Source organism: Pyrus communis, chromosome 13 (genome assembly GCF_963583255.1).
Source record: "Pyrus communis chromosome 13, drPyrComm1.1, whole genome shotgun sequence".
In the NCBI taxonomy this organism is placed as follows: Eukaryota; Viridiplantae; Streptophyta; class Magnoliopsida; order Rosales; family Rosaceae; genus Pyrus; species Pyrus communis.
In genome coordinates this window covers 20,221,808-20,242,163 of record NC_084815.1, presented here as the reverse complement: position 1 = coordinate 20,242,163, position 20,356 = coordinate 20,221,808, and the positions used below count along the sequence as shown (strand labels likewise).

Genomic DNA, 20,356 nt, shown 5'->3' with positions numbered 1-20,356 from the left:
ATCTACTAAAGTTCTTAATAAGTTGTCTGCACAGTCTTGTATTTCTGTTTTACATAGTACAAATAAGCCCTTTTGCTCCAATTATGCATTAGGCGAGTGTTCAAGGCTTCCTTTTGTTTCAACTTCTTGTAATACCAAAAAGCCGCTTGAACTCATTTACACAGATGTATGGGGGCCAACATCTGTTACTTCTAGTCATGGATATCAGTATTATGTTATTTTTGTGGATTATTACACAAAATACAACTGGTTTTTTCCTTCGAAGTATAAATCTGATGTTTTTCAAATCTTTGTCCAATTTAAATCTCTTGTTGAGAACTCTCTGGGTACTAAAATCATTGCTTTGCGGTCTGACTCTGGTGGAGAATTTTTAAGTTCTTCTTTCTCCAAATTTTTGGTTGATTTATTAAACATCAATTAAGTTGTCCTCACACTCCAGAACAGAATATCTGTGCTGAGAGAAAGCACAGGCACCTAGTTAAAACTGCTAGGACTCTGTTAGCTGCATCCAAGGTTCCTTATGTTTATTGGGTTGACGCCTTTGCTACTGCAATCTATTTGATAAACATGCTTCCTACTGCTATCAATTCTTCACCTAGGGAATCTTTATTCAAGAAATCTCCAGATTATAGTACTCTCAGAGTGTTTGGTTTCAGTTGTTTTCCATGGCTGCAACCTTATACTTCCTCCAAACTAGAACCAAAAAGCAAGTTATGTGTGTTCTTGGGGTACAGTTTGCATCACAAGGGTTATAAGTGTCTTGATCTAGTCACAAAGATGATGTATATTTCGAGGCATGTATTGTTTGATGAATCCAGTTTTCCATTTAATCAGTCACTTTGCCTATCTTCAAATACTTCTTCCCCACCACCTCAACCACTCATAAAATCTTCACTACCTATACCATCTGAACTCACCTTTACCTCTATTACTTCCTCACCCTCTCAACCTTTAATTTCCACTTCAATCTCTCCAAATATTTCTGAAGCTTCTCAACCTTCACTGCCATCTACATCCGTTTCTATCTCTGCATCCTCTCACCTCCCACCTAGTGATTCTGACTCCTCTCTTCCTATTCCTTTACCTTCTAATATTCATCCAATGCAAACACGGTCAAAATCAGGGATTTTTAAACCAAAAGCATATTCTGCCACTAAGCATCCTCTTCCCTCTTATCTTTCTCAAGATTTTACACCTACTACCTATTTGCAAGCTTCTAAATATCCTCATTGGTGCCAAGCAATGCAAGAAGGGTACAATGCCTTGTGTAGCACATGCACATGGTCTTTGGTTCCTTCATCTCCATCTCAGAACTTGGTAGGCTGCAAATGGGTTTTCAGAATCAAGAGGAAACCAGATGGATCTATTGAAAGGTATAAAGCTAGGTTGGTAGCAAAAGGTTTTCACCAACAAGAGGGACTGGATTATTCTGAAACGTTTAGTCCAGCAGCTAAACCTGTTACTATCAGATTGCTTCTTACTCTTGCCTCTCAGGTCAACTGGTTTTTTAATCAACTAGATGTGAGCAATGTCTTTTTACATGGCACACTTCAAGAGTTAGTGTTCATGCAGCAACCTCTTGGTTTTGAGGTCTCCACTCATCCACAATATGTTTGCAAGCTTCATAAATCCTTATATGGATTAAAACAAGCCTTACGGGCTTGGTATGATAAGTTACAAGGTGCTATTCACTCTCTTGGGTTCATTGGATCTCAGAATGATCACTTTCTTTTTGTCAAACGATCTCCATATCTTGTATTTATATTGGTGTATATGGATGATATCTTGGTTACTGGACCATCGTCTAGTGAGTGTCACCAAGTTATCTCTCAGCTTAGCAGCATGTTTCCCATTAAAGATCTTGGACCACTTCATTATTTTCTTGGGATTGAAGTAAAGAGGTCATCCTCTGGCATTTTCATTAATCAGACCAAGTACATCTTGGATCTCTTACAAAAAGCAAACATGGATGGAGCAAAACCCTGCAATACACCTTTGAGTACTTATAAACTTGATCATACTTCTCCTTTACTTGAAGATGCCACTGAATATAGGTCCTTGGTTGGTGCTCTTCAATATCTTACATGGACCAAACCTGATATCATCTTCAAGTTGTCAAGAGACTTCTTCAGTACTTAAAAGGATCTATTGAACTTGGTCTTTGGTTTTCAAAATCTTCATCTCCTCTCTATTTTCAAGCATTTTCAGATGCTGATTGGGCAGGTTGTTCCATTGATAGAAGATCTACTGGAGGATTTTGTATTTTTTGGGCAGTGCTATCATTAGTTAGAGTGTTAAAAAGAAACCAAATGTGGCTCGTTCTTCTACAGAAGCAGAGTATTGTTCTCTTGCCAATATAGTTGTTGAGATCACTTGGATATGCAAACTTCTTGTTGATATTGGATACAAATTGCCTTCTTCTCATCAACTTTGGTGTGACAATGTTTCAGCCATTTCACCTGCCAAAAATCCAATTTTTCATGCTCGGACCAAGCATGTTGAAATTGATTATCATTACATTCGGGAGAAAGTTTTGGCTAAATATGTCATTGTTCAATCCGTTTGCACTCAAGATCAAATTGCTGATATTTGTACTAAGGCACTGTCAAAACCAAGATTCTTGTTTCTTCGTTCTAAACTAGCACTTCGGATCCCTCAGTTTAGTTTAAGGAGGGATATTAAGGGTAAAAATGTAACTGTATCCTCTAGAGGTCTAACTTGAGGATAGTATTGTAGTTAGTTTTGACAGCTGTTATGATTAGTTAGCTTACTCACTAAGTTTTGTGCCTTGTATAAATACTCAAGTGTGTAATATTATTCTGATGATGAAATACAAGATATATTTCCTAATAGAAACTTCTTAAACACGAAAATAGGAATTATTCATTATTCAATGATAGAAAATACCCAGAAAGCGCACTGGCAATTGCTTCTTGCATTCACAACTTATTTAGCTTCACTATTAAATGGCTATTCTCTTTTCCAAGCTAAAAAATTGGCTTGATTAGAAAAGAAAATAGTGTAATTAATTAGATAAAACCTGATCATGAAGCCAAAGTGGTTGGTTCACAGCCATCATGAACACATGCGAAAACATCTCTGTAATCCCTTGAGATTGTGAAGGAATCATAGACCTTGCCGTCACTGCTCTTCATGTACTCAAACAGAAGTGATGAGTGGTTAAATGCTGTGAGTTTCGTGTATCCAAAGTCGAGATCTTGGTAAACACTCCAAACTGTCTTCAGTGTGCTGAAAGCTGATAAGTGGCTGCCTCCTCCTCCAACAACTACATGGATTGTTCCGTTCACCGTCCCTGAATAGTGGGATGTTTCCGAGTTTATGCATTGATTCTGCAAAACACCGGCATCAGACGATGAAGAATCAAGATTAGTTAAGCAGAACTTGGCAAACTATAAAATCTTTCAATGTGCCATCACATCCACATTGTGTTATTCATTCACATATCCTAATAAACTTTGGCCAATAAATTTTGGGTGATGAGGGTGTTTGGAGGGACGGGGCGTTCTATCAGGGGCTAGGTTCCTTCTAATCCATTTAAGTAAGGGGAAGGTAGGTTGCTTTCTTAGCGTTTTGGTCCTGGTGTGTAGTTCTGATCGTCTAATACTCAATTGTCCGAAATATTGCTGTTAAAAGAAATATAGGTTGCAGGAAATTCTCAGTAAAATGCTATTGTCTTTTGTTTACCTGATAAATGGGGCATATTCTTTCATAGTTATGGACATGACCATAGAAAGCAATGTCCACCTTGTACTTTTGCCAGAGCTTTTGCATGTCATCTCTTCCCATAGGCTCTGCAAATGAACCCTCCATGCCATACCAAGAGTTGGAGGAATAACCGAGAACGCGATGACCGGCAAATATTAGCCAAGGCTGTTTGTTCCTGTCAGCTGCTGCAAGGAACTTTTCAATGAATTTGTACTGCTCAGAACCTTCCCTCCAGTCGTGCTCAGTGTCTGCTATGCAGAAGTGGAACATTCCATAGTCTGTTTGATACCTGTAAAGATTCAGGTACAAACAAAATAACATTTCTTACTTCCCGAAAATTTTTCTTGTGTAACAAGTCACAATATAGTAAGGCACATAATCATTTGATGTTATTTACCAGAACTTAGCTCTGTTCTCAGCAGGAACAAAAAACATGGTCTCAGCCGGCACACCACATTCACCACCTGAATCATTCGTGTCATAGAAGCCTCCGGTGTTTGGTGTATCACGTTCGTGATTGCCGCTGTTCGTGCAAATCATCATGTAAGTTTCAAAAATGTGAACTTACATAAACAAACACATCAGCAAGGATAGGACAAGCAATGCAAACCTTGCAACCATGTAGGGCACAGCTGATGCAATGGGCTCCACCTGAGATGTGAACTGGTCCCACTGTGAGATGTATCCATTGGCATAGGGCATATCTCCAATGTGGAAAACTATGTCAATGTTTTCCAGGTCCTTGATCAGTGCATCTGTGGTAAGGAGTGCTCCGGGCTGGTAATCAGCATATTCATTTGAACCGTCACGCTCAGCCTGAAATTCGTGCAAGGAAATATGAAACTTTGTTTCGTATTATCTTTGCAGCTACATTTGCAGAACTTAATGTGACATGTAAAGTTTAGTCAAAAAAATTTCATTGTCCATCCAACGTCTCCACCAAGCTTGCTAGTTTTTGTTTTCTTTAATGTACCTTTCCCATGTCACCGAATATGACAACCTTCTGTATCGAGTCCTGTCCTGGATACGGGGATGACGTAAAATTGTACGTCCTGCTCCAAATATAGGAACCATTGTATAATCTATGACCAAGCTTGTAAGAGTACCTGTATAAAACAACCAATCAATATTAAAGCCTTCAGGACAGAACAAACATTTCTCATGAAATGTGATGATTTTCAAGCTGCATACTTTGAATTAGGCCACAAATCCTTCAGAAAACTTGTGTGGAAGAAACCAGGATCGCGCCAACCAACTGTTCTTGCCGGTTCATCTGCAAATTATTATTACAAGAAGAACTTCATTGATCGCAACAATTGTTTTTCTTTTTCAATGTCTCACTCTTTCCACATATCCTTATATATAAATTTAGCCTTGTTGAAATTAGATTGATCATATGATTCGTACCACACATGCTTCCTCGAGGGAAAGTCAATGTCCCTGCTGGGGATCGACTTTGTGCTTCTCCCGTGAAACCCCACTCAACAAACGGTACAGCTTCGCTGATATCGTAACCGCTTGTCCAGGTAACTGTCATCTGCAAAAGAATAAAACAATATTTTTAGGAACTCAGTTTCACTGGTACATCATACATAGCTTAAAAAAAAAAAAAGGAGCAGTTTATCAGTATGACCCGGGACATAAACGTACTTCATCCCAGTGCTTCCCTAGAGCAAGACGAGGGTAAAGAGGCGCCTTCGGATTTGCGAAAACTATAGCATTAGAAATTGCCACTAATTTCGGCTGCATTACACAAAAAATCATATACTCAGAATTAATTAACAACACTTGAGCGCAAATATTAGTAGTTCAAACATCCGAAATGTTGTAACGATATAAAACGTTTTTTGGAGCAACTAGAGTAGCTAAAAGAGAAGAGACAAGGATGGACTCACGCTTGACAACCCACCGGAGAACAATGCAAATGCGAAATCCGCCCGTTGATTGATCAATCGGAAATACAAAGTGTTTTTGCCTGTCTTGTTGTAGTTAGCGTTGGAGTGGTTGGCATACTTGTACTGCAAGAAATGATAAAGCAACAAGATTTGAGTTCAGTGGGAGAATAGCTCTCGAGCATTTGAAGTGCAACAAGGCCAAGTAAAGTAACAACATATTTACCTTGATAGGAGCTGTGCATAGATATGGCTCATAGTAATCTTCTGTGAATGGACAAGTTGATGCACTGCCATATATAAACATGATTTGACTTGTTTTATTAATTAATTAATATACAAGCTTTATCTAAAAATACGCAGTGGAAGAAAAAAAGAAGATTATGTAGTAAAATAACAAAGAACAATTAAGAAATATGTGCACGACTACATGATTCGGAATTGGACAAGGATTGTCTGCCCTTCCACTTCTGGTGCCCTTCTGTGCCCTCTTGTTTTGTGTGGTCACGATTAAGCCACGTCAACATTTTATATAGTTTTTTTTATAGAGATAATAAGATAAAAATAAATAGTAATATAAAATGTTGATGTGGTTTAACCATGATCACACAAAAAGGAGGGCACTAAAAGTGGGAGTGCAGACAATCCTTGTCCCTCGAAATTTGCATGACTATACGATGCTATGGAAAGTCATATAATATTATAATAATAAATTAAAAACTAATATTACTTTTCTAGATAAATAGCATGAGTTATTGGATTATACTATTTATATTGATGTCATTTTGCAAGTTAATCAACCCTTGAGTTGACACGACACGACATCAATATAAATGGATAAGCCAGACACAACCCGTTACTGCCCTTAATTGGATTTTCAAATGCTTATGTTGTAATGAAAGTTTGAAACACACCAGCAAACACAGTAAATGTAGAGCATATTATTAATTGTCAATAACAGTTTGATATGTGCGGGTAACTCTATTTTTTTTTTTTTTTTTTCTTAACTTTAGGTCCCACTACAATGCTATGTCTCATTCAGATGTACGAGTTTGATGCAAAATTTTACCGTTGCAAAAAGATTCCTACATACAAGATCAAACCATTGATCTCCTAGACTACTAAGTGATACATACCATAAAAGAAGAATTGAATAATTTGCTACATATATGTATCAAATAAGTAAGAGAGGGAAGCTCTCATTTGTGCCTTGAATTAAACGGCCAAAAGATTAGATTCTTTGAAAGTGTAAGATCATTAAGAGGAGCACAAACCGAAAGTGTAAGCGAACCCTAAACTGTGGACACAAATTTAACACACACAACAATGCCCAAGAATATATGTTGAATTGAATATTTTAATCTCAACCCTATAAAAATCTAAGGGCTTAAATTAAACCTCTGAAAGTCAACCCTATAAAAATCTAAGGGCTATATTTATACACAATTTCATAGCAGACCTAAAGCACTATTTTTTTTTTTTTTTTTGTCTTTGCCTTCATTTTCTATTTTCTGCTATTTATTTATTAATTTTTTTAAAATTAATTTTTATTGGCTTTTCCTTTGGCCGGCTTCATTTAAGAATCGCATCAACGTTTTCTACATGGTTTTTTTTAGCAGAAAATGTTACTTTTATAAGATTAATCTGGATGCCTTTGCCCTTCGGCATGAGGGAACAAGGAAGAGACCACAAGGAAAATGAAAACTATTTGCATAAGGTGTCGACATGCTGCGAGAACGTTCTTGCAAATTTATAAATACTATTATACTACCATGTGAGAATGTAGAAAATTAGAACACTCTTGAAACGAGAAAAATCATGAAATGAGAAAGTCTATTCTAGTGTAGAATGAGAAATTGTCAAATATTCTTACCTAATCAATTTATTTTTAGTTTTTCAAGTATTAGTTTACGAATTACATTTATGAGATTGAGAACCACATTTAAAAAAAAAATTGTATGTGTTAGTAAATGCAAGGATAGCAAGGAATCGAAATGGTAACAATATCTTATGTTAGCAAATATTAGGGGTGCAACTTAGGTTGGGTTAATCCGAATCTGTTTATACTCAATTCAGTTTTAAACATGATCGAGCGGGTTAAAATGAAGTACAAACTTGCTCAAAACTCAACCCGGCCTCACCCGATCATTTATTAGGTCGGGTTGGGTTGATTCCTTGCCTGCCCATGTCAACGCAAACCGAACCTGATTTCTAGCCCAAATTCTCTCATGCACATATTACTTATTCCGCTTCATATTATATAGGCAAAGTATAATTGTTTTTATTTGTACAATGAAAGATAATGTTGCTTTTTTGTTTCTTTTGGTTGAAAGTGAAACTTTGGTATTCTCTTGTAATTTTATTCCAACTTTGCATGGTTGAAACATTAAAGTCCACACTATGTAGTTTAGTTTTTGTGTGGATGATGATTTGTAAAATTGAATCATAACTAATATATATCTATGTTGAAGTAAAAATTTGATAAAATCTTGCAGAATAAGGTGTTACAAGATTGAACTCGATAAATTTGGGCAAACCCAAACGCAAACTAAGTAAGCTCGAACCCAATAACCGGAACTCGAATAAACCCGCATGAACCCGAACTTAACCCAAATCGAGATTGTGAATGTTGGGTTAGGGTTGAGTTGACCGTCTAACCCGGCCATCTTGCCCAAGTTGCACCCATATCATACATAAGATAGGTTATGAAACGAAATAAGTTTAGGGAAATGATTTTCACACACCTATTTTAATTTTTTACACACATCTCTTTTTATTTACGACTATCAGATTGAATAAATAAGACGAAATCACAACTAGGATTAAAGAGAAATTTATAAAAGAAAAATATATATATGAAAATCCCTCTCCCTAGTTTTAGTATCAATTCCAACTCATTTCATGTCAATGAACATGAGAATAGTGCCCTAAATAGTGACAATTTTTTATTTTTTATAAGTGATACGAGTACAACTAATCTAAACTAGATAAAAAGTAAAGAAGACGGTTTGTATCCGGAAAGTAGTGGGTTCGAAAAGAAAGTCGGACTCACTAAAGCAATCTACAATTTACAACAACAACAATAATAATAATAATGACAATATTAGGGAAATTAAAATTTTAAATTAAATTTACAGATCAAATTATAGATCACCAAAAAGAAATAAGTATGTTAATCAACATTTAAATAATAATCCAATTATCAACATCCATGTCATTTGATTTACAAAATTTAATTTAGAAATTTGATCTTCTTAACATTAGCCTAATAATAATAATAATAATAATAACAACGACGAGGACGACGACAATAATAATAACAATAATAATATTTTTTATTTGCATTGATTCCCAAAGATTGATCTCCAAATCTCTACAATGATTTTCAATTCTAGGGAAGGGACGATTGATAATTCAAAGACACAATATCCTCCATCTTTTTTATTATTTTTTGTAAAGCATACAAACAAAAGAAGCTACGATTAATACACCATCTGAAACATTTCAAATCTTAAAACATCCACGTACCCGTCGCTCTCGTGGAGAGATTATCTTTACAGCAAGGTATGACCAACAAAACAATTAATTAGTGAACTCCTTTTCCATCTTTGATTAGTGATTAGTGATAACCTTTCTTTGTGTACCATTTGGAAGTAAAAACAACACCAATAAATAAAGAGTATGGGACTACATTACCCTATAAATTTAAAAGTGGGCCCATAGTAATACTAACGCGCTAGAGGTGAGAGCGAATCAGATCGACTAGTCTCTTTGTTGATCAAGATTTTTAAGGATCATCTGTAAATAAACACAAGACAAACTTAAAGAGTGAAATGATTTTCTTACATATATTTTAGTAACGCATGAAACTCAATAATTAAAATAAGAGAAATATTAAGGAAACTTTCTCAAAGTGGGATTCTCTATAAATTATACACCACTTCATGATTCTGGCATAAGGTTTTATGATGTTGGCACAAGAATTACGCCAAAGACATGATGTGATAGAGAGTTCATAAAAAATTCTCACACTTAAGAGAGTTTCCTTGGTATTTCCCATCAAAATAATTCAAATTCATATTGTTTACATGTAGAGTAATGTTCTTCATACCATGTTTTTATATCACATTTATATATCACCTTAAGTGACATTTGATGTGGACAACTACATTATTTGAAAAATTTGCAAAACCCAAGGAGATGAAGGAAAAAGACTCCTCGTATACCACAATCATCATTTGATTAACTAGTTTTTTTTTTAATTATTAGTTTATTAAATAATAAACTAAATTTAAAAATCTGATTAATTCAAATGATGTGGCTATCCACATCAATTACCACCTAAGATGATATGAAAATATGTTACATAAACATGGTATGAATAACAGTATTCTTACGTGTATCCATACCTAATATATTTTTGGTCGAATCCCAAATATCTTGTACAGATGGGAAATGCAGATAATGTCTAGGTCAGATGGTTCAGTTCCACCATAAAGATATAGGTCACGTGACTCGCATTTTATTTTCCTCATTTATATAATTCCAGACAGGATATCTTATCTTTACTGCAAATAGGCACAATAAATTAATTCTTTATGCAAAAAAGGAAAACGTAATCAAATATTAATATGTAAATTGATCACAGCATATTTTGTGAGACGATGCTGTAGACTGGAGTTCAAATATGGTTTAAGAAGCTTAGGCCCACGAAATTAATTTATGTTTTTTTTTTTGGTGAATATAGGGGGTGAAGACACCCAAACAAACTAATAGATAGCACAATCATATAACACATTTTAGGCAGCCTTTACGGTGAAAGTTCTATTTGAAGTGCATCTCCATATAAGTTTATCCTCTCTAGCACCAATAGTCCCAGCGCCCACGAAATTAATTTATGTTTTTTTGTTTTTGGTGAATATAGGGGTTGAAGACACCCAAACAAACTAATACATAGCACAATCATACAACACATTATAGGTAGTCTTTACGGTGAAAGTTCCATTTGAAGTGCATCTCCATATAAGTTTGTCCTCTCTAGCACCAATAGTCCCAGCAGGCCAACTGATAATTTTTTGGACCAAGTTTTCTAGAAGAGCAGATCTTAGCTAACTGACATCCCAACTATCCCGAAAGAAAGAAGAGATTGGAAAATCCTCCTCAGGAAAGTTAGAAGCATCAATATAATTAATAAAAGGATCATTCAACACCCAAGGGTCTTTCCAAACTTGACACCATCACCTTTTCCAATTCTCCATGTCATTCCTTTGTGCAACAAGTCAGTTCCATAAAGAATTCCTTTCAAAGTGTAAGAGCAATCAGACTTCTCATGTAATTTAGTATCCAAAATAAAGTTCCCTTGCAAGTATTTCGTCTCATAGATTTTCGCCCAAAGACATGTATCCTTAGCATGAATTCTCCATCCAATTTTAGCCAACAAAGCTTAGTTCATCTCTGTCGTTTTCTTTTATCCCACACCTCCAACGCACTTGGGCCTACAAACAAGGTTCCATTGACATAAATGAATTTTTTTTTTCTATTGAGAGTACCCCCAAAAGAAGTTTCTGTTCAACTTATCCAAATGCTTGCATACACTAACCGGAAGCTTAGTGGTTTGCATAGCAAACACTAGTATAGCAGAGGCGACTGCTTGGATTAAGGTGGCTCTTCTAGCCATTGAAAGGATATTACTCTTCCAAGAAGAAAGTCTACTCTGAACTTTATCAATCACACCTTTAAAAGTTGACTTAGAGACTCTACATTGGATCAATGGCATCCCCAAATAATTTCCAAGATCATCAGATAGAGGAGATCCACAAATAGCACTGATTTCTCTAGCCTCGTTTGCACAAGTATTAGGAGAACAATACAACACAGAGTTCTCAAGGTTGACTGCTTGGCCAGATGCTAGGAAGAATTTGTAAATACATCTCTTCATCACCCTAGATTGTTTTGGTGTTGCATCTGCAAAGAGCATAAGATCATCTATGAAGAAAAAATGAAAGGCGCCGGGACCAAACTAAGAAGCTTTAACAAGTTTTCACTCACCAGAATTGACTTCATTAGTAATAATGTGTGACAACTTCTCAACACAAAGTACAAAAATAGAAGGGGACAAATGATCCTATTGTCTGATACCATTACTAGGCGTAAAGCTCTTAGTTAATTCACCATTAACACAGACCTGGTAATTAATAGAGGATATGAAGTCCATGATAAGATGAATCAAACTTTCAGGCAGGCCAATCTCATAGAGCTCACCACTGATAAAGCTCCAGTTTAAGCGGTCATAAGCCTTGGACAAATCAAATTTCCAAGCTAAAAAACCTTTCTTACCCTTGGACTTTCTAAACTTATAAAGAATCTTTTGTGCAATGAGAATATTATCCGTTATATGTCTGTCAAGCACAAAGCGAGCTTGATTTGGGCTTATCAATCCAGGGAGAAGAGGCATGATCCTCATCCTTTGAGGGTTCTCAATTTTAGGCACAAGAGAAATTAATGTACTATTCAAACCATGAGGCAATTTATGAATTTGAAATGTTGTTTTAACCATATCAACAATATCACTTGCACATCTGCCCCATTGAGCTTGATAAAAGCAAGCAAGAAACCCATTGATACCCGGTGCTTTAGTACCTCCAATACTGAAAAAGGCTATACTTAACTTCCGCAGGGGTCAATCTCTCTATTAAGTGATCCAATATCATCCAAATGAATAGAAGGAAAAAGTTTAGGTGGAGAATTAACATGTCAAGACCATTGCCATGAAAGAATAGTGTCTGAAAGGACTCCACAGCAAGACTTTTCAGTTCATCATGGTCTACAATTCAATCACCATGATCATTCTTTAGTCCCTCAATTCAATTTCTCCTTCTTCTCACAATTGTGATAAGATGGAAAAATTTAGCATTAAGTTCATCGTCTTGTAACCATTTCAATCTAGACTTTTGATGCCAGAAGACAACTTCCTGATTTATAATTTCGTTGAACTCTGAAATTAATTCTTGTTCCAAGTTGAGAAGAAAATTGTTTGGGCCTCTACGTAGTGCTTTATGGATACCAGCAATGCGTCCAAGGAGCTTCTTCTTCTTCTGCTTTAAGACATGAACATTCCATCTTTTCATGGGCTCAACTAGAGCATCCATGACATTTGGTGGCAGTCAGCTACACCACTAAGGTAATCCCACAATTTTCTTATCTTCGCAATACAAGGGCTAGCATAAATAAACGTAAACAACCAAGGGTTATAACCAGCTCCCCTCACACAAACTGAGATGGATTGATCAGTGGTGCCAATAATATCAACATGAACTTTACTGTTATCCCAAAGAAGCCATAACCCTCCAGAGAACCCATTAGCATCCACTATTTCAAACGAAGGAAAGCCCAGCGATTTGGCCACAAAAAGGGCTCTAATACCACTAATTCTAGGCTCACAAATTGCAAGACTGTCCAATTTGTGGTTCTGCTTTAAATTAGTAACATTATTCTGAAATTTGGTGCAGCCAAATCCTCTAGAATTCCACACAACTATATTCATGTTTAAAAATAATATGGATTGAGAAGGCAGAGAACCAACATCATCCAATAACAAGCACTACACCTCTAGAAATGTTGACACAACGCATACCCAACATATACAAATTTGACACAATCTCCCGACATATCAAATGCTAGGATACCCAGAAAATCAAGAACACAGACAACCCTAGAGATTTGCAGGTACAAATTAACAAAATTGTGGAAAATTACATAAATTTGGGAAGAATTACCAAATTATCTCAGATGGGTTACGAGGCCGCAACCATCTGCATCAACAATCGAGGCAGAAGAAGAAAAACAGAGATCGACAAAATGAATTTCCACCGATTATCAAGAGGTCTAGGTTGCTTTCACTGAGGAGAGAGAAATGATTGCGGGGGTGGAGATGGTTAGGAAGACTAGGGGAATGGCGGGTTAAAGGGCATGGCGTGATACTGGATAGAGGGAAAGGGTAGATCTAGAGGAGGAGAGAGAAGGGAAGGTAAATCGGAAAAAAGGCAAGCATGAGAGGCTCATAGATGAGGGCATTTCACAAACATGGATAAGTGTATGTTTTTAGAGTTGTTAATCTATTAAATACAATTGTTTTCTGATTTCAAATTCATTTCACAAACGTGGATAAGTGCCTACGTTTTTAGAGTTGTTAATCTGTTAAATACAATCGTGTTTTGAATTCAAATTATTCTGATTAGTGTACCCCTCATACTTAATCGGTTTGACTTCACACAATTCTTTGAAAATAAATAATGCTTTACTCTTAACGAGAAATTTGACATTGGATTGAGTAATGGAAGTGAGAGGTCTTAAATTCGATTTACGTCAAAAATGAATTCGATCTAAATTACTATTACTAGTCATTGTGAAGTTTAACCCACTTCCTCACCCCTTAGTGTAGTTATAATTATATATCATTTAGCTAATCTTCTCTTGCAACATAGCATATTCTCCTAGATTATATATTTCCCTAATTATATATCATTCGGATCAGTTAAAAGCGCAAAACTAGTAACGAGTTAGCAAAGCTCTTTCTACATTACAGAACTACAAATGCGCGGGCAGGACATAGGAGCGACTCTGGTATTTCATAATCCCTTCATTTGTTTGCAACTTCACGCCTTAAAAAGGTGGGGGCAAGCAGCTTCTCCAGCTCCACTAATCTGAAATTACATGTACATAATAAGTAAAACAAGCAGAAATGTGTTCTGGAGCATAAAATGTAGCAGAAAACATCAACCGTTGACTTACATCTCATATTTCTGGATTGCTTCCTTTCGTTTCATCACATATGCATCACCATCTTTAGGTGCATTGATCAATGCATTGCATACAGAGAGTGGAGCTGGGAAGCCGGTCGAACCAACAGAATTGAGTCAAATGACAAAATTAAGAAGGAAAAATGCAACATCTTATATAGAACTTTAAATCCATATGGCTATTTATAGCCTTTAAACTGAGTTTATTCGGTTCATTAAACAGTTTTCGGTCTCGTGACTTCAAGGACTTCAACTTATTTGTTTCTCAATTTTAGGTGATGGCTCCATTCTCTGTAATGCAACCAAACTAGAGAATGTTGTTGAAAAGACAAAAGCACACCGGTCATTCCATTCAGAATGGCTTTCAAATATTCCACAGATTATAAAGAAAATGTTACATACATGGCAGCGAAGCTTGTTGTTTCATCACCACGTCTTTGTGAACCTTTAGAGAGGCTGGTTTGTCAGGCTGCTTGATACCCTGTTCAACACGCGCAATATAACCATGTAAATTGTAATCCATCCAAACAGCACTCAGAAATAAATAGCAGTCAACGGAAACTTTTGATAGATTATGATCACCAAGTGGATGCATCCTCCGTTACAAAAAATAAAAACTACTGAGACCCAAAAAAAACAAAAAAAATCTTACTGATGTGGTCCATATCGAAGAAGCAACTGCATCTTCAGACAGACGCTTGGAATTTTCTAGGCTAATTGAGCTAAAACAAGAAGTATCCACTACCTTCTTCTTTTCCCGCCTCTTCAGTATCTTCATATGGCACTTCTTGATATAGTGCATCAAATGATACTTAGAATGCCTAGAGCACAACTCTGCTTGGATGTCCGGGTTCTCAGTTAGCCAGTCGGCTATATCCTTGGACTTAACCACGTCATCTTTCTCCAACGATTCTAACCAAATATAAGCCGGTCTCCATTGATCGGTGCGCTTAAATCGAGCATGTGGAATATCACCCTGGTTTTCTTCCTTTCCTTCCTGCCATTTAACATTACAGAAACCATGTCAAAACATCGGCACAATATTACCAATTCAAACATCAATGGTGTATTTCCCAAACTCCATTAGTAAATTAGCAAAAACACCAATGACGACAATAAGTTTTACAGAAACATAAGAGCTTAATTGGAGAAAAGAACTCCCCAACTATCTACTTGTCAGGCTCTAATTGATTCTTAGTTGCGAAATTCCGCTGTTACCTTTCTCCATTGGAAAGCAAGAAAAGTATTTTTCTAAAGTATTGGGTTCGAAGTGTTTTTCCCTAAACTGTAATTTTATCAAGGGTTTATAGTCGAAAATAGTAATCTGCCAGAAGGCACCTAAAACTTTCACTAATTTGCCTAAAAATCTCATCTAATCCCAATTAGCTTAATCACACAAAGATTGGACCTTTAACAAAAACCCAATTTTCTTTTAGGAAAATTTAACAAAATTAAACCTGAATTGGAGAATGTGGGTCCTGGTTGGGGAGTCGCATGCAATTCTGGATAGCAATGAGGCGGTGGCAGAGGTCGCCGCGGGGCATGGACTTGATGCCTTGGGGTATGAAATCGAAGTTGGAGTCGATCCAGGCTTCGACCTCGTCCATGGAGACAGCTTTGGCCTCGGGGAACGAGCAGAGCCAAGCTCGGGCCATGGTCTCCCATTCCTGGGAGGACTGCTCGCTGGCGTTGTCGGAGACTCTCTGTTCTGCCACCGCTTCTTCTTCTTCGGTTGCCGCTGGCGGTGGTGCTGGTGGTGTCGCGGCTAGGGTTTGGTCTCCGGAGTTCGACATTTTGCTCCCCGCGAAGGAGGAGGAGGAGAGAGCGGAAAGCTGACAGTGCTGCGAATTTTGCAGCTTTCTGTGAACTGCTGATACAATTAAAACAAGGGGGCAGCAACGACGTCGTTTTCGAGATGGTGGTTTAGCAACACAAATGTGTAACATTTATTTTGGATTAATTACATTTTAACCCCAATAATGGAGCTGAGTTGTTAAAATGGACCGCGAGGATTTTTGTTTTAGCTTTTTAAACCCAGTTTAAAAATTGTATTAATTTTAAACCACCCATTACGTTGACTAGAAGACCAACCGTTAGATGCTGTTATGATTGTGTGTGAGAGACGAGAAACTATATCAACCGTGACGTCGTATGTTGATAATACAATTTTATAGTACAATGACATGCAAACTCAAAAATAAGATTATATATCTCATATATCAAAAGTACATGTAGTTCAAGGGAAAAAGAAAAAGAGTACAAATTAAGCAATTTTCTTAATTTAATTCCTACCAAAAAAATTTCTAGCATCCATTGCTCTATAGTTATCCCAAGCAGAACTACCTGGTCTTGTGTGCTTTGGCTATCTTTTTCTTTCGTTTCTTCAGAGCCTTCGGCACTTTAGTTTTCCGAGCTTCCCTCTTCTCTTCCTTCACTTTCTTCTTGTTCTCTTTCCTAGCAGCTTTCTTTTCGAGAGGATCCTGTGCCTTGGTTTCGGAAGAGGAGCTCCGCCCTTCCGAGTCACTTGAGTTGTCGTCATCTGTGTCAGAGTCAGATTCAGTTTCGGGATTTGCAGAGGGATCTGCTACAGAAGTAGCATCATCCTGTTTCTGCCCTTTCTCAGATGAATCTGGTTGACCTTGAGGAAGAGCCTCCTTCAATCCTGTAATAGTTTTATAGTACATGTCTCCAGTGTCCTCTCCGCTAGTTAACCGTATTACATCCCGCTCAGCATTCTTCACGTCATCTAATGTCTTTGGAATGTACGACTGGAAAGAAGCGAAGAAACACAAATCAATGTCCCAAAAGTTCGGGTGCCCACAATCACGCAAATATGCGAAGTCAAAGGCATTCAATAAACACAGTTACATTGTCACCACCTGTACAAATACAGAGTCTGCAATTTCCTCCTCTGCAGATATATCTCCTCTTGCCGTAACCTTTTGTTGTACCTGAAGTTAGCCAGTCAAACAGAGATCTCACTTAAGTTATTCATCTATTTATTTGTAGTGTATAGGAACCTAAATTCTTTAATATTTAAGACCAAAATGGACGGAATCAAACCATATCGAGATAACTCTCCACTGCATCATCAGCAATAGTTGGATCAACTATAAAATCAAAGAGCTCTCGAATTGTCATAACAGCCACACCATGTTTTTTAAAGAAATCCTGTAGCCACCAAACGCTTGATAAGCTCACAGCAGTGAGTGCATTACTTGTATTTTTCATAAGCAATGAAAGCAGAACTTTAGAAAGTGACTTCCGCATGAAGAACTTACAGATACATGGACACAATCTTCACGTAGGAAATCAAGGGCATGAGGGTGGTCCAGATCAACTGCTTGAGAAACATCAATAATGTACAAGTGGCCCTGCCAAAGAGGAAGGGAAGACATAAGAACATAGCACACTATCATGTGCAATAAGCTCAAACTTCAAAGTGGTTTGTAGCAACTCACCTCAAAGTAAAGTATGTTGTATTCACTAAGGTCTCCATGCACCAGTTTGCTCTTCTGATACATTGTTCGCATAGCAATAATCATCTGGCAGAAAATACTACGGCGTCACTCCAGTACCCAAAGAAATTATCAAATACAAAAAAAACATTTTTGCTAGCATAAAATTCGTTCATTTAAAAGTTTCCCAATAGTGACATTCGTATACAATCCAAAAACAAATCTAAGTGCATGTGCACATGTCCCAGTAGAACTATCTTGACCAACAGGTTCTTGTATTTAAATTATTATCACAAAAAAATATTTTCATATGAAAGATTTTGGCACACCTCCATATAACCTTCTCGTAGCTTGTCTAGTGATAATGCAGCATCCTTTAGACGAGGTGCTGCCCAACCCGACTTCCCTGTAATAGATTACATTAATCAAAGCTACTCTAAGCAGAAAGTATTTTTTTATATAATCAATAAAACCAAATCAAATTGATATTTCAATTCCGTCAGAATATATGTCCATTAAAATTAGAGATACCTATGAATTCCATGACCAGAACATGAAGTCTTAAAATAACTGTAGATGGGCACCTAATTCCATTGTCCTTTAGCCTGCATTTTCGCAGACCACCTCACATTCATTAGCACGACAAAACCAGCTTTATAAATTAATAGGACTGAAGCGGAATTTTTACATAAACTTAAGCTAGAACCATTGTGCAAAATGGATAGACACTTCCTTTGTATTTCCACATATGTACTTATTAGACACAAAGTGAAGATAGTACTCATATGCAGATTTAAACAAGGTTAAATTAGTGCTGCTACTTACCAAAGACTTAATTGTACTCATATTTAAAGTTGTGTTTGTCTTACCTCTTTAAATTCCTCATTTCTTTCTCAGCCCAAGTCTGCACCATTTTCCTAGGATTGCGCTTGCAATATCCATGTCTGAATCGGTAATCCCCTTGTACGTATCTATCCCTGTCCCTGAAGTTTTTTGGCCGGCAAACAAGTAAGATACATTATAAATCTATTGCTATAAACACAAGTACGGAAAATTCAGCACACTAACTGGTTGTCCTCGGAACTGAAAAATATTCTTCTGCATGGTCTATGATTACATGGCTAACTTGTTATACTTATCAAAGACAACAAGATAACAACTTCAGAAAAAATAAGGATTTAAAAATAAACTCGAAAGAAACATCACACATCTACATGATAAAGCAAAGAAAGATAAAGTTTAGAAGATTTGGTAGCAATGAGCAGTATATATTTCTATGCCCCAAAGAAATTTCTCATATTTGTTGAGCTTATATTGTTCAACCTAATAACAATCTGACTTTGTTAAACTGTCAATTAGCCATTGGAACAAGCTCAAAGTGTCACAGAAAGCTTACTTGAAAACCAGAATAGATGTTTTGAACACTTTGATCGCCATTTCCTGGCCATCAGATTTTGTTGCGTGATACACGTTTGCCTGTTCAAGAAGAAAAAACAATTCCACGATCAAAACTAAATTAAGCAGTTATCATCACCGATTCACTGCAGCAAGATCAATACCAAGTCAATAAATTAGAGGTGAAAATATGAGTAACTCAATACGTACTTCTTTCCCGGTAGAAATGCAGCCATTGATATCATGAAACACGCCACTATTCAACATTTTGAACAAAACCATCCGAGTTCTAGGATCGATGGCCTAATGAAAACACACAATCACTAAAACTAATGAGCTAAAACACATAATTGGAATGATTAAAGAAAACCCATGAATGGAAAATGCTGTCTTTCACCTGCTCAACAGTGGCACGGTCCGCTTTCTCAGTAGTTTTCGTTCTGCCAATGGCCATGTCCCGAACACTACCCCGAATGGCAGTGGTCACGGAGTTGGACATTCCAACGTTGAACCTCCCTTCCCACTCCTACACCCGCAAAACCCGAAACAAAAGACGTCAACTTTGCAAGAAAATCAGCACCAAACAATAAACAGACTTGCAACCAAACAATTTTACAATTGAAATCCGCTTTAAATTCTAAGTCTTACATACAATTACAACAGCAGGAAGAACAAACCCAATTAAAATTTCAGTGTTAAATTTGCAAAATTTGTACCTCCAGAGGCGAAGCTCGGATGTGGGTGGTGAACTTCTGGTTGCGATTAGCGAGAGGTTGAAGGGTCGAGGAAGCAGGGCGGGAGTGAAGACCGCCGTGGGCATTGGGCCGCCGTGAATTGATGGTGAAGCCGCCTTCTACTCCTCTGTCGTCGTCCTTGGAGTCCAAATAGTCCAACGCATCTCCGACGTCGGAGTCCGACGTCCAAAGCTCCTCATCCTCTTCGTCTTCTTCCACTTCTTCTTCCTCCTCCGCTTCTGGTTTTGCCTCGGGAGCTGCTTTCTCCTTGTCTGCTATTTCTTCAACGGGCGCCATTTGCGATTGGTTTACTAATTTTTGTGGGTTTTTGCAGAGGAAGCAATCGAGGGATG

At 37.1% G+C, this 20,356-nt stretch overlaps 3 protein-coding genes across 3 annotated transcripts; all 3 read right to left on the bottom strand.

The window, feature by feature from the left end:
• Positions 1–2,681: 2,681 nt before the first annotated feature.
• On the bottom strand, positions 2,682–13,161 carry LOC137712325 (probable inactive purple acid phosphatase 27). The gene is made up of 12 exons (XM_068451425.1): positions 12,873–13,161; positions 12,682–12,753; positions 11,218–11,582; positions 5,622–5,768; positions 5,377–5,469; positions 5,134–5,263; positions 4,918–4,999; positions 4,700–4,832; positions 4,337–4,542; positions 4,124–4,249; positions 3,706–4,015; positions 2,682–3,350 (listed from the first exon to the last, which is right to left on the bottom strand). The coding sequence occupies exons 1-12, from the start codon at positions 13,159–13,161 to the stop codon at positions 3,045–3,047; spliced, it is 2,259 nt and encodes a 752-aa protein (XP_068307526.1). The 3' UTR covers positions 2,682–3,044.
• A 975-nt stretch (positions 13,162–14,136) lies between these two features.
• Positions 14,137–16,362, bottom strand: LOC137712324 (uncharacterized). The gene is made up of 5 exons (XM_068451424.1): positions 15,874–16,362; positions 15,069–15,413; positions 14,819–14,897; positions 14,409–14,502; positions 14,137–14,320 (listed from the first exon to the last, which is right to left on the bottom strand). The coding sequence occupies exons 1-5, from the start codon at positions 16,360–16,362 to the stop codon at positions 14,257–14,259; spliced, it is 1,071 nt and encodes a 356-aa protein (XP_068307525.1). The 3' UTR covers positions 14,137–14,256.
• Positions 16,363–16,600: 238 nt separating this feature from the next.
• Positions 16,601–20,356, bottom strand: LOC137712573 (uncharacterized). The gene is made up of 12 exons (XM_068451665.1): positions 19,986–20,356; positions 19,667–19,795; positions 19,480–19,572; positions 19,271–19,350; positions 18,744–18,857; positions 18,406–18,479; positions 18,204–18,280; positions 17,878–17,961; positions 17,698–17,790; positions 17,480–17,587; positions 17,296–17,367; positions 16,601–17,184 (listed from the first exon to the last, which is right to left on the bottom strand). Exons 1-12 carry the CDS (start codon positions 20,298–20,300, stop codon positions 16,756–16,758), a joined length of 1,668 nt encoding a protein of 555 aa, XP_068307766.1. The 5' UTR covers positions 20,301–20,356; the 3' UTR covers positions 16,601–16,755.